General features: G+C 44.9%; 1 protein-coding gene across 3 annotated transcripts in view; it reads right to left on the bottom strand.

Moving 5' to 3' along the window:
• Positions 1 to 544, bottom strand: part of LOC141116833 (nucleoside diphosphate-linked moiety X motif 17-like) — a 46,241-nt gene extending 45,697 nt beyond the window's left edge. For all 3 annotated transcript variants that reach the window (XM_073609290.1, XM_073609288.1, XM_073609289.1), the window contains exons 1-2: positions 491 to 544; positions 219 to 367 (exon numbers count right to left, since the gene is read on the bottom strand). In XM_073609290.1, coding sequence (XP_073465391.1) covers positions 219 to 293 — 75 coding nt within the window. In that variant the 5' untranslated portion in view covers positions 294 to 367; positions 491 to 544. The remainder of the gene's footprint in view (positions 1 to 218; positions 368 to 490) is intronic.
• Positions 545 to 13,647: the final 13,103 nt, after the last annotated feature.

Here is a 13,647-nt window from a genome sequence, read left to right as displayed (position 1 = left end):
TTGGTCTATCACATAAAATCAATGACGCCATAATGCAGCTTGCACAGCAATGTGCAGTAAGGTGATCTATATTAACGCACATTTTAAGGCGTATTATCACAATGCACATGTGTGTAGCCAGGCTTGGGTGGAGCACGGGGAGTGGGGACACGGGGGGACGACACATGGGGGAGGGCACAGGGGGGGGACACTTGGGGGGGACACGGGGGGGTCTTTACCTGCACAAACCTGGCACACTGCAGCAGAGAATTCTCTTTGCTCAGATACACCAGGATTCGTTTCGCAGACTCCATCTCTGTCACCGGTTGTCCCCTGAAGCTCAGGCGTGTTCTACGACGACTCCGTCCAAAACTGCGATTCCTCCATCCTGGAGGGAGAGTGAGAATAGATTAGTCCATTATTGGCACTTACTGTACAAATACAATTGTTAGGCAAAGAAAAAAAAAGCCCGGGATCAGACTATGAATTGTCCTCAGCACTGGAGACACACATTGTACTTTAACCAGGAAGCCATTCCTTCCCAGAATCCTCAGCGTCAAGAAAAAAAAAACAACAAAAAAAAAACCAAAACTGAATATTGGCGCCCCCCGATGGTAGCAGAGTGAAATAGTTTTTTGTTAGCAACCATCAAGAAAAACATGATTCCGATTTTTACCATAATGCCCCGTACACACGGTCGGATTTTCCGACAACAAATGTGCAATGGGAGCTTGTTGTCGGAAATTCCGACCGTGTGTCGGCTCCATCGGACATTTTCCGTCGGAATTTCCGACAAACAAAATTTGCGATCCGGATCTCAAATTTTCCGACAACAACATCCGTTCTGGTAAATTCCGATCGTGTGTACACAATTCCGACGCACAAAGTGCCACGCATGCTCGGGATCAATTATGAGACGGAAGCGCTCGGTCTGGTAAAACTAGCGCTCATAATGGAGATAGCACATTCGTCACGCTGCAAGTTTTTAAATCTTTCAATGCAGCGCACTCTCTTCTTCTTTAGAATGCTAGTAGAATGAAGTTGTTTTGCTGCTGATATTCACACAGAGTTCTGACAAGCTTCTTTCTTTATTATTTCTCGTGATCTCATGCATTTTTTTTTTTTTCGTCAGATCTCCATAATAATGTTTCAAATTTTTGGTTATAGTGTTTTTTTTGTTTGTTTGTTTTTTATCCAGATCTCCTATTTTTTTTTTTTGTTTTTTTATAGTGATCTCCATAATTTATTCTTTCGTTTTGTGTCAAGTTACCACAACACCATTATTATCTTGTATTTTTTTAACCTCAAGGAGGTTGGTGTTGGTGTCCCTTGTTAATTTCACATTGTCTTTTTGGAAATGTACCTGCCTACTCACAAACAAACTGTCCTTTTTGAAGTTAAACACACAGGCAAGTATTTGTGAAAAATAAATAGCCATTTATTATGGGTCATAACAAAATAAAGAGGAAGGCAACGCTGGAGAAACTGTTGAAATTTGCGAAGCCTTTGTACCCCCAGGGCAGACATCAATTATTTTACAGTCAAAATCGTTGGCCTGAGGAGTCCTTATAATAGTGAGCACAATCCGGTCCAGGACTACAAGAGATCAGGAACAGCAGCAGATGACATATCTGTCCCCAGGCTGTGGTCTTACAACAGCCTGCGTCTTTTGCCAGACCAGACTGAACCCAGGCCATCACTCTCTTGTCTTCCTTCCACGCTTGCTTCCAGGCTGTGGCTCTGGTGTTGTAGTTGTGGCAGGAGGTGAAGGAGGAGGAGCACCATGGTTGAATTCACAAACGTGGCTTTGGCTTGTGGGTTCGCCCCTCCACCCCTTATTTAGGGCTTGTAACATAACTTCCTCACAGAAAAGGCATTGGCCCTTCTCCATCTCCTGCATTTTGCAGGCTGCCATGTAGGCATAGTCCTCCTGAAGACTGGAGGGGGTTCTGAGGGCCGCATTAGCCTTCCGAAATAGGCCAAGTGCTGCCTCCTCCAGGTTGCTCCTCTTCCTGGGACTTTTTTTTGGAAGGCGGAGGGGAGGGACCTGGGATTCGGGCAGGCTACTGGGCCCGGCCACCTCCTGGCTGCCACATACCCCAGCCACCTCCTGGCTGCCACTTTCCACAACCTCCTCCTGGCTGAGACTTTACTGTGTATGAAAAAAGGGAACATAGTTTTAGTTTTTGATTCATCAATCACACACAATTTTCAGCTAATGACTGTTGCAAATTGACTGCTAATAAATAGAAAAGATTATCATTCTGACCCCAGAATTTTTCATTCTTGTCCCAATCATTTGTGGCCACTACTGTCTATTGATATATAAAACACTGTAAAATCAGAAATTACTGATCAACAATAACATCTAGTTAGCATCATTAATTATTTGACTAGAAATATGTTGAACAATGCTATACTTGGCTCAAGCTGGGCTCCTCCACTTCTTCATGGCTGGAAGGCCCAGGTTGGATGTCGGAAGCCCCAGCTAAGGTGGAAGGAAGCCTTGAAGGAAGATTGGAGAGTGCTGGCCTGGTTTCAGTCTGGCCTGCCAGAAAATGCAGTCTGTCATAGTACCACAACCTGGGGACATAAATGTCATCTGCTGCAGCTCCTGCTCTCTGGGAATCCTGGACCTTCTTGCGCTCCCTATTATAAGTGCTCTTCATGCCACCAGTTAGGGCCTTCAAATAGGGGATGTCTGCCATGGGGGATCACCGGCTTCACAAATTCCAGCAATTGATCCAGCGCTACCTTCCTCTTTGGTTTATTGTTATAAAAGGGGTGGTTTACCTGCCACAGACAGGGCAGCTCCCTGTACATATCAATGAATATGGGGATAAAGGCCCAATATAGGCCTCAATATAGAAGCAGTATAGGCCACTGATGCACCAAGTTAAAATTGTACCTTCGTTAGAACGATCGGCACTTCTGCTACTCCTTCCTCCGCTCACAGATCGTACGTACGACACACGCGTGTTACGCTAAATATAAACTGCGCATCAATGAAACTCCGCCCACCCCTGACGTTCTTTCTAGTATATTCCCCGCCCCTTGTCTTTCGGCGCAGTGGGAGAGCACATGGCGGAGAGACAACAAGTGCATGCAGACAGCAGCAACGTCAAAAGCCCGGAGCCACAAACGTCCCGATCACGAAGAATATTTAAGGACTCAAATATGGCCTTTATAGAGATGGTGGAGACAGTGGACATCTTCAAGAGGGCCGACTATGACGGGAAGCATGGACCTTACCCAAACCCAAATGTGAGAAAGGCCAAGATCATGACTAAAGTTGTGAAAAGTCTGCCGAAGAATTTTGGGGTACGGCGATCCAAGGCTCAACTGAGGAAACGATGGTCAGACCTCAAATTGAGGGAGCAGGATGAGTAGTTTGTCGTGTGTTCCTATTCTTCTTCTTACGTTCGTGCTGCTCCATGTGCTTTTCTTTACTGTTGTACAGTTTAAAATGGAAAGTTTCAGGTTCGTGGGCACAGTAATCGTTCGTAGTAAACGTTGTTCGTTCGCCCACTAATACAATGTTTTTGGCAGATGCAGGTTAACTAAATTTGTTCAGGCCTATTTGTATTAAAAGAAGTTTATGACATTGTTGTCTAGATGGGTTTGTAACTAGAATGAAATGCAAACTTAATTCAGTGTAAGGAGAGGACACTCAGCAGCTGTTGACACATCTGGACGCAGGAGCACTAGTGTGGGACACCAGAACAAACTTTTTGGGGTGTCCCACTCAGGTGCTCCAGTGGATACTAGGGCTCTCTACATGTGTGATACTTTAACAAAAAAAGGTAAGTATTCCAGCATTGTAAAGGGAAAAAATCATGTCTTCAGCTTGGAACTCTGCCAAAACAGACAATTGTACGACACTTCCAAGCAATGTTTCATATTCCTATTTCTTGCCTCAAATATCTGTGTCCTAAGTATACCTTTATTTTATTCACATAGGGGAGAAAAGACTGGGGACGTCTGAGGTCACCAGGGACCCCCAACCTCCTAAAGAAGGGGAAATCCAAAAACAACAACCAGAGGATGTGAAGGAAGGAGAGATTTATGAAGTAGGACGAAATAGTGACCACAACAGGTGAGTGACTGAGACCACAGCTTCAGGTAATAGATGGATGCCTGCATATTTATAATACATGATGTTTTATTTTTTTTAGGTGTCTTGGATGTTGTTGAAGAAGAAAGACATTTCACAAGCGCACAAGTCCTCCTCGGGGAGATCATGGTGTGCAATCGGGATTTACAGAAGATCAAAGAAGACATCAATGATGTGGAAAAAAAGACTCAAAAACATAATTGATGTTTTAGGCAGAATCGAAAACACACCAACATTTCTCAAATTCTTTCTATTTTTTTAACTTTTCTCCAAAATTTTGAAAGCCAAATTTTGAAGATGCACACAGTATGTCAACATGTGCTATCTGCCATCACGGGATATCAATGTATGCGTTTTGGGGGTGCAACCCCTTCCTCACAAATAAAGTAGATCAGAGGAAGGGGTTGCACCCCTGAAACACGTCCATTGATCCCCCATGATGGGAGCTAGCACATGTTGACATTAGGCATGGGATCAGGAGGGAAATCCCCATTTTGACTGTCAATTTGTGTGCATCTTCAAAATTTTGCTTTCACAGGGGTGACATCACCCCATCTGATGAAGGCAATATCAACACAGTTTGGACATACTAATGTCTGATCTTGTCTTCACTTTGTCAAAGTAGAACTTTGTAAGTTCCTGAGTTGTGTATTGTTTTATGGTTTTAAACGTGCCTGTTTTAACACAAAAAAAGGCTATTTGTACTGTGCAAAAAAAAATGTTATTACTAAAATATGTTGGTTTGTTCAAAAACCCTTTTCTAAGGCACATGTGAATGTGCACAGAGTAAAAAGTTTTATACACAACGTGTGGCTTCTTCTTTCAAGGCTCAATATCATTTTTTGGACTAAGTTGGGGTTTACACTGAAATGGGGGTTATTTACTAAAGGCAAATCCACTTTGCACTACAAGTGCACTTTCAGTGCAGTTTCATGTGCACTTTTGCAGTGCACTTGGAGTGCAAAGTGGATTTTCATTTAGTAAATAACTCCCACAGTGCTTTATAATTTGCCACAATCATGCCATTTTCATGACTCAACAAAATTCATTCATGGTGCTGAAAATTATGTATATTTTTATCAGTAATGCATTACATACATTAACAACAAAAACAAGGTGTGTGTGTAGCAGACCCACAACATAATAATAGTTCGCTGAAGAAGAGATTGTCACTTCATGTATCAAATAAATTACATTAGCACTAGGGTTGTCCCGATACCACTTTTTTAGGACCGAGTACAAGTACCGATACTTTTTTCAAGTACTCGCCGATACCGATTACCGATACTTTTTTTTTTAATGTCACGTGACAGTGGTTTTTTTTTTTTTTTTCTTTTTTTTTTAGGGTGGGGGGAGAGGGTGAGCGGTGTCTGTGTGTTTTTTTTTATTTACATTTATTTTTTACAATAATATTTTTTTTTATTCTTTATTGCAATATGTGTTTTTTTTTTTTAATCAGCCCTGTTGGGGGGCTTTGGTGAGATATCAGGGGTCTTAACAGACCCCTGCCTGATATCTCCCCCTTGAGACCGAGGATAGAGATTCTCCAGTCCCTTTCTCTGCAGCCTCAGCTACACTGAGAATGAATGGAGAGAAGACAGCGGCTCCTCTCCATTCATAAATTGAGACATCGTAATCACAGGAGATTACAATGTTTCAGTTATGTGGATGGACAGAGTCAGCTGACTCTGTCCATTCACACAGCGGAGGGGGACAGCACAACGGAGGGGGACAGCGGAGAGGGACAGCACAACGGAGGGGGACAGAGAAGGAGAGGGGGACAGCGAAGCGGCGGAACGGAGGGGGACAGAGGAACAGAGGGGGACAGTGGAATGGAGGGGTACAACGGAGGGGGACAGAGGAACGGAGGGGGACAGAGGAGGGGGACAGAGGAACGGAAGGGGACAGAGGAGGGGGACAGAGGAAAAGAGGGGGACAGAGGAACAGAGGGGGACAACAGAGGGGGACAGAGGAACGGAGGGGGACAGCAGAGGGGGACAGAGGAACGGAGGGGGCATGGAGGATGAGGTGACAGTCAGCGGTGATCGCGTGTGGGGGAGTTACAAGCACCGCTCACCGCTGTATGTCACAAAGCAGCTGAAAGCCGCGGGGGAGAAGCTTGTAACTCCCCCACGCGCCGATCACCGCTGACTGTACAGGTATCGGTGGAAGCATCGGGAGCATTTGCCCGAGTACAAGTACTTGGGCAAATGCTCGGTATCGGTGCCAATACTGATACTAGTATCGGTATCGGGACAACCCTAATTAGCACTATTGAAGAAAATGGCCAAAAAGAAAAGCCCACTGGAGAACCTAGGAGACAGCTAAAAGAAACACAAGCAGTAAATCTTTTTTCAGTTTAACTAAAAAAAATATTTTGAAAATGTTTCTTAAACGTTTTCTGGCATATTAATGGCCCCCCTACCCGCAAAGTACTCGGCATACTTCTGTCTTACTTCGCGGGCGCTTTGGGGGGGGGGGGCAAACCAGGACGGCCAGCTTCAAGCGCCATCAGGGTTTCTTCTTGAAGTCTGGCCTCAGGCCCAACTGAGGCAACATAGATCATTGAATTTCTCCTTAAATACTTGTGTAGAATGCAGCATGCAAGGATTATATGGTTACGTTTATATTCCACCATATTTATTGGTGTAAGGAATAGGCGGAACCAGCTGGCCATTATCACAAAAGCGTTATCCATCACTCTTCTGGCTCTGGCCAGCCGGTAGTTAAAAACCCTCTGGCCCTGGGTGAAGGACCGCATGGCTTCAAAACGGTCGGCTGGTCAGAACGAACTAACAGAACACACTGAAAAACAGAAAGGCCCGAGAAGAGCAAGCTGAAAATCATAAACGAGCAGACTAGAACGCACTGCAAAATCAAATACGTACTATAGAATACGTACTGAAAAACAAATGCGAACTGACTGCACGCACTGAAAACCAGATACGAACCCACAAGCACAAACTGAAGAGCAGTAACGATCTGAAAAGCACGAGGCTGAAAAGTGCAAATCGTCTCTCACCAAACTTCTACTAACACGAGATTGGCAGAAGGAGCCCAAAGGGTGGCGCGCTTGGTATTGAACTTCCCTTTTTTTGTGCCGTCGTATGTGTTGTACGTCACCGCGTTCTTGTCTATTCGGAATTTCTGACAAGATTTGTGTGGCCGTGTGTATGCAGGACAAGTTTAGGCCAACATCCGTCGGAAAAAATCCATGGATTTTGTTGTCGGAATGTCCGATCGTGTGTACAGGGCATTACAGTTCTCAGTATCTGTTCTTATTCTGTATGTATGGACTCTGCACAGTACTACTTCTCTTGTCCTGTATGTCGGGTGTAATTCTCGGTATCTGTTCTCATTCTGTATGTATGGACTCTGCACAATACTACTTCTCTTGTCCTGTATGTCGGGTGTAATTCTCGGTATCTGTTCTTATTCTGTATATATGGACTCTGCACACAGTGCATTGCATACATTTCAGCACGGAGTTTAGAAAGAGAGCACAGACACTACAATTCGGAAATCTCTCTCGGGATATGAGTCTTAGCTTAGTACACAAAAGCCACTTATGAATATTACAATTTATTATCCCGAAGGTGGGCAATGCATAAAATATGAGCAAATAAAAAACAAATTACAAAGAGGAAAAAAAGGACATACACAGTATGGCTATAAAATAGAAAGGGATACAAATCTAAAATAAGCTTTTATTGTGGTTTATCCTGCCCGTGGATATTTAGCAATCCATCTCATTCAGGTCTGGCTCTATGTGAATAATCCCATCTATGTCTCATGCTCTTCAGTTTACAGAGATATGGATGTAGGCCAGACTCAAAACCTTGGCCAGTCAACCCTGAGGGTGTCCCTTCCTCAGCCCTGAAGGTATGGATGTAGGCCGGACTCAAACCTTGGCCAATCAACCCTGGGGGTGTTACTTCCTCTGCCCTGAGAGTATGGATGTGGGCTGAACTCTAAACCTTGGCCAATCAAAGCTGGTGGTGTTACTTCCTCTGCCCTGAGGGTGTGGATGTAGGCCAGACTCAAAACCTTGGCCAATCAACCCTGAGGCTGTCCCTTCCTCAGCCCTGAGGATATGGATGTGGGCTGGACTCTAAACCTTGGCCAATCAACCCTGGGGGTGTTACTTCCTCTGCCCTGAGGATATGGATGTGGGCCGGACTCTAAACCTTGGCCAGTCAACCCTGAGGGTGTCCCATCCTAAGCCCTGAGGATATAGATGTGGGCCAGACTCTAAACCTTGGTCAATCAACCCTGGGGGTATTCCTTCTTCTGCCCTAAAGATATATGTTGGCTGGATTCTAAACCTTGGCCAATAAACCATGGGGATGTTCTTTCCTCAGCCCTGAGGATACAGATGTGGGCCAGACTCAAAACTTCGACCAATCCACCCTCTGGGTATTCCCTCCTCTGCCCTGAAGATACAGATGTGGGCTGGATTCTAAACCTTGGCCAATAAACCCTGGGGGGGTTCTTTCCTCTGCCCTGAAGATATGGATGTGTGCTGGACCCAAAACCTTGGCCAATCAACCCCACGGGTGTTCCCTCCTGAGCCCTAAAGTTATTGATGTGGACCGGACTCAAAACCTTGGCCAATCAACCTTGGGGTGTTCCTTCCTCAGCTCTAAGGATATGAATGTGGGTGGGACTCTAAACCTTGGCCAGTTGACCCTGGGGGTGTTTCTTTCTCAGCTCTGAGATTATGAATGTGGGCCGGACTCTAAACCTTGACTAATCAACCCTGGGGGTGTTCCCAACCAGAGGATGGTTCTGCCTTCTGAAATGGTTCTGAGGGCTGGGTTGGGCATAGGAGTTCCAACACCAGCGCATCCTTTCAATTGCAACAGCACCAATTACCACTTGGCTGCCGCAAGCAGGCTCCATACCACTGTTTTGGGGATCTCTCAATCTGTACACATTACTTATACAATTTTATAGGTACATGTACCCCAAAATGTTCATGATCAGAAAGAATTATTTTCATCTGTGCCAGGAATATTTTAGTTTTTATGAGAAATAATATATACATTATCTCACAAAAGTAAGTACACCCCTCACATTTGTAAATATTTTCTTCTATCTTTTCATGTGACAACACTGAAGAAATGACACTTTGCTACAATGTAAAGTAGTGAGTGTACAGCTTGTATAACAGTGTAAATTTGCTGTCCCCTCAAAATGACTCAACACACAGCCATTAATGTCTAAACCGCTGGCAACAAAAGTGAGTACACCCCCCAAGTTAAAATGTCCAAACTGGGGCCCAATTATCCATTTTCCCTCCCCCCGGTGTCATGTGACTCGTTAGTGTTACAAGGTCTCAGGTGTGAATGGGGAGCAGGCGTGGTAAATTTGGTGTTATCGCTCTCACTCTCATACTGGTCATTAGAAGTTGAACATGGCACCTCATGGCAAAGAACTCTCTGAGGATCTGAAAAAAAAGAATTGTTGCTCTACATAAAGATGGCCTAGGCCCTAGGCCAGTGTTTCTCAACTCCAGTCCTCAAGGCGCACCAACAGGTCATGTTTTCAGGATTTCCCTCAGATGAAATGGCTGTGGTAATTACTAAGGCAGTGAAAACTGATCAAATCACCTGTGCAAAATAGTGGAAATCCTGAAAACATGACCTGTTGGTGTGCCTTGAGGACTGGAGTTGAGAAACACTTCCCTAGGCTAGAAGAAGATTGCCAAGACCCTGAAACTGAGCTGCAGAACAGTAGCCAAGACCATTCAGTGGTTTAACAGGACAGGTTCCACTCAGAACAGGCCTCGCCATGGTCCACCAAAGAAGTTGAGTGCACGTGCTCAGCATCATATCCAGAGGTTGTCTTTGGGAAATAGACGTATGAGTGCTGCCAGCATTGCTGCAGAGGTTGTAGGGGTGGGGGGTCAGCCTGTCAGTGCTCAGACCATACGCCGCACACTGCATCAAATTGGTCTGCATGGCTGTCGTCCCAGAAGGAAGCCTCTTCTAAAGATGATGCACAAGAAAGCCTGCAGTTTGCTGAAGACAAGTAGACTAAGGACATGGATTACTGGAACCATGTCCTGTGGTCTGATAAGACCAAGATAAACTTATTTGGTTCAGATGGTGACAAGCGTGTGAGGCGGCAACCAGGTGAGGAGGACAAAGACAAGTGTGTCTTGTCTACAGTCAGGCATGGTGGTGGGAGTGTCATGGTCTGGGGCTGCATGAGTGGTGCCAGCATTGGGGAACTACAGATCATTGAGGGAACCATGAATGCCAACATGTACTGTGATATACTGAAGCAGAGCATGATCCCCTCCCTTCAGAGACTGGGCCGCAGGGCAGTATTCCAACACGATAACGACCCCAAACACACCTCCAAGACGACCACTGGCTTGCTAAAGAAGCTGAGGGTAAAGGTGATGGACTGGCCAAGCATGTCTCCAGACCTAAACCCTATTAAACATCTGTGGGGCATCCTCAAATGGAAGGTGGAGGAGCGCAAGGTCTCTAACATCCACCAGCTCCGTGATGTCATCATGGAGGAGTAGAAGAGGACTCGTGACAACCTGTGAAGCTCTGGTGAACTCCATGCCCAAGGGGGTTAAGGCGGTGCTGGAAAATAATGGTGGCCACACAAAATATTGACACTTTGGGCCCAATTTGGACATTTTCACTTAGGGGTGTACTCACTTTTGTTGCCAGCGGTTTAGACATTAATGGCCGTGTGTTAAGTTATTTTGAGGGGACAGCAAATTTACACTGTTATACAAGCTGTACACTCACTACTTTACATTGTAGCAAAGTATCATTTCTTCAGTGTTGTCACATGAAAAGATAGAATAAAATATTTACAAAAATATGAGGGGTGTACTCACTTTTGCAAGATACTGTATTTCTCTGATCTGTGAGAAAGTCAATTGCTGATAAACAGTTCAGAGTCTTCTGGGTGCACATGTCTCCCCTCCTGCTGGGCTTCAAGATAAAATGACTTGGGCTTCCCTTTGAGGCTCAGTGAGCTTCATTTATCCTTTTCTACACGACAAGGATCTGAGGATGTCATAGGCATCAAGGTGATAATTCTGCTTTACAGGCCTGCTCTTTTCTTTTAAAATTCTAATTGAGGAACATCCATCCAGTATTAGTGGACTAAAGAGCGAAAGCCAACAGCCAGTCATACTTTGGTGGCGGAAGCATTCCCCGGCAAACAACCGCGCGCATGCAAACAGCATGTACAGTGCCAGGACAAGCTCATCCAATGCCAATGGACTGTACCTTTCACCCCAGAAGAAGAGGCCACAGCTCATCTTAAATCCATATTTTTTTTTTATTTGTATATACCGAAATACAAAGAGTTGCTGAGTATGGATATAAAACACAGGATATTGGTCCGGAAGCAGTCATGGAGACTTCGTTAGGTAGTAAGAAGCAAAAGATATAATAAAAAAAAGATTTATACAAGAATATAGTGTACAGCCCCCGCTCTGTATGTGGGGGGGAACCGACATATTGCTTTTGATCTAGAAAACATGGATATCACAGAGCTACCTGTACACCTCCCACCCCGTCCTGGGAAATGATACAGAACTACCAAACATTTTACATTGACCAGGAAGTGTCATATCCTGTCACAGAGAGGAAAATTCACCATCATGGATATTAAAGGCCAATTCACAAAGCCTTTAAACGCACGGATAAGGATATTTTTTTTTATTCATGTGATGGTCATTTTCAAACTTCAATGGACACAGCTTAGTATCCTTATTCCCCCCCCCCCCCCCGCTATCTTTGAGGTTCGATTGCTAAAGGATCCCTTTTACCCCTTTTCCCTGACTTAACCTACTCCACAAATGCATACTTACCTTGATTGGGCAGCTGAAGCCTCCTGCATTTGTTTACATCCAGCGCTATAAAGTCTTTACGGTCCTGGCCACACCATGGCGGAACCTGGCCGAAGTCTCTGGGGCTGCGTTACAAAACCGGAGACAATCTTATAGAAGTCTAAAGGGCTATGTCCTGAGGCCAGAAATGGTCCCATAAAAGTCAGTGGTGCTGCGGCATTGACTTTGAAGTCTATGGAATTGAGTACTGAGCTGGTCCTACAGGACTCTATAGGGCTGTGTTCCAAACAGAGATGAGCTTGGGTATCCTCATCTCTGGCTGAACATAAAACTTGTGCCCCTTTGCTTCAAGAGTCATCTCTTTGTTTACGTGAGGAGCTCATTGGAGTAAACAAAGAAAGGAAAAGTGCAGAGTTTGGCTAGAGAGGAGTCTGGAGAACACTCTAGTCCAGAAGCTGGAGAAGATTGGAGATGGCCCCATAGAAGTCTATAGGGCCATTTCCTTCAGCAAGAGATGATCCCATAGAAGTCTATAGGGCTGTGGCCCAAGGTCAGACAGGATTCCATAGAAGTCTTTGGGGCTTTTTTCCAAACGCCAAAGAGTGTCTTAATAGAAGTCTGTGGAATTGAGTCCCGAGGCCTGAGACAATCCTACAGCAATCTATAGGGCTGTGTCCCAAACAGAGGTGTGCTTGGGTGTCCTCTGAACTCATCTCTGGCCAAACTCAAAGCTTGTGCTTTTTTTTTTTTTTTTTTAACTCCAATGAGCTCCTCATGTAAACAGAGAGGAGGCCCTTGAAGCTAGCTGATGTAAAAATAAAGAGTGAATGTTCAGAGTTTGGAGGACCCCTGACCTTATCTTTAGTCCCAAAGCTAAAGACAATTGGAGATGGTCCCATAGAAGTCTTTGGGCTGTATCTCGAGGCCAGAGACAACCTCACAGAAGTCTATGGGGCTGTGTCCGGAGGTCAGAGATGTTCCCACAGAATCTATAGGGCTGTGTCCCAAGGCCAAGTTACAATCCAACAGAATTTTTTAGGGTTGTGTCCCGAGGCCAGAGAAGATCTCACAGGAATTTATAGGGTTGTGTCATGAGCCCTGAAATGGTTCCACAGAATCTATAGGGTTGTGTCCTGAGGCCAGAGATGATCCCACAGAATCTATAGGGTTGTCTACCGAGGCCAGAGACGACCCCACAGGATTCTATAGGGTTGTGTCCTGAGACCAGAGATGGTCCCATAGAAGTCTATGTAAATATATTATGCAGACCCAGACAGGGCAGTGAAGACTTGCGGTGCTGGATGTAAACAGGCACCATAATCTGTGGCTGCCTATTCGAGATAAATGCACATTTGGAAAAAGGTTGGTTGGTGAGGTTGAGGGGGGGGTTTGGTACAAAGGATAAATGTGAATTGGAGGGGGGTGGTGGTGTTAGTTAGTGAGGTCACGGGGCGGGGTACAAAGGCTAAATCCACATTTTTTTCAAAGTCCAGGTATCCTTTAACAATAGGATAAGGATCTTTATTTTAGTCATGTGACTCATATTCAAACCTCATTGGACACGGCTGAAAATAAGGATCCTTGTCCAGGTGTGTTATCTTTATGATTATATCATTCATTTGCTATAAAAGCGAGGGATGGCTCTGCGATTGTGCTTCTCCAATATATCATTCCAGTCAATAGCATATTTGCTTTCAATCACAATTACGCCAAAAGGACCGCATTA

The sequence above is a fragment of the Aquarana catesbeiana genome, linkage group LG13, assembly GCF_042186555.1.
Source record: "Aquarana catesbeiana isolate 2022-GZ linkage group LG13, ASM4218655v1, whole genome shotgun sequence".
Taxonomy (NCBI): Eukaryota; Metazoa; Chordata; class Amphibia; order Anura; family Ranidae; genus Aquarana; species Aquarana catesbeiana.
This window is presented reverse-complemented; position numbering and strand designations above follow the sequence as displayed.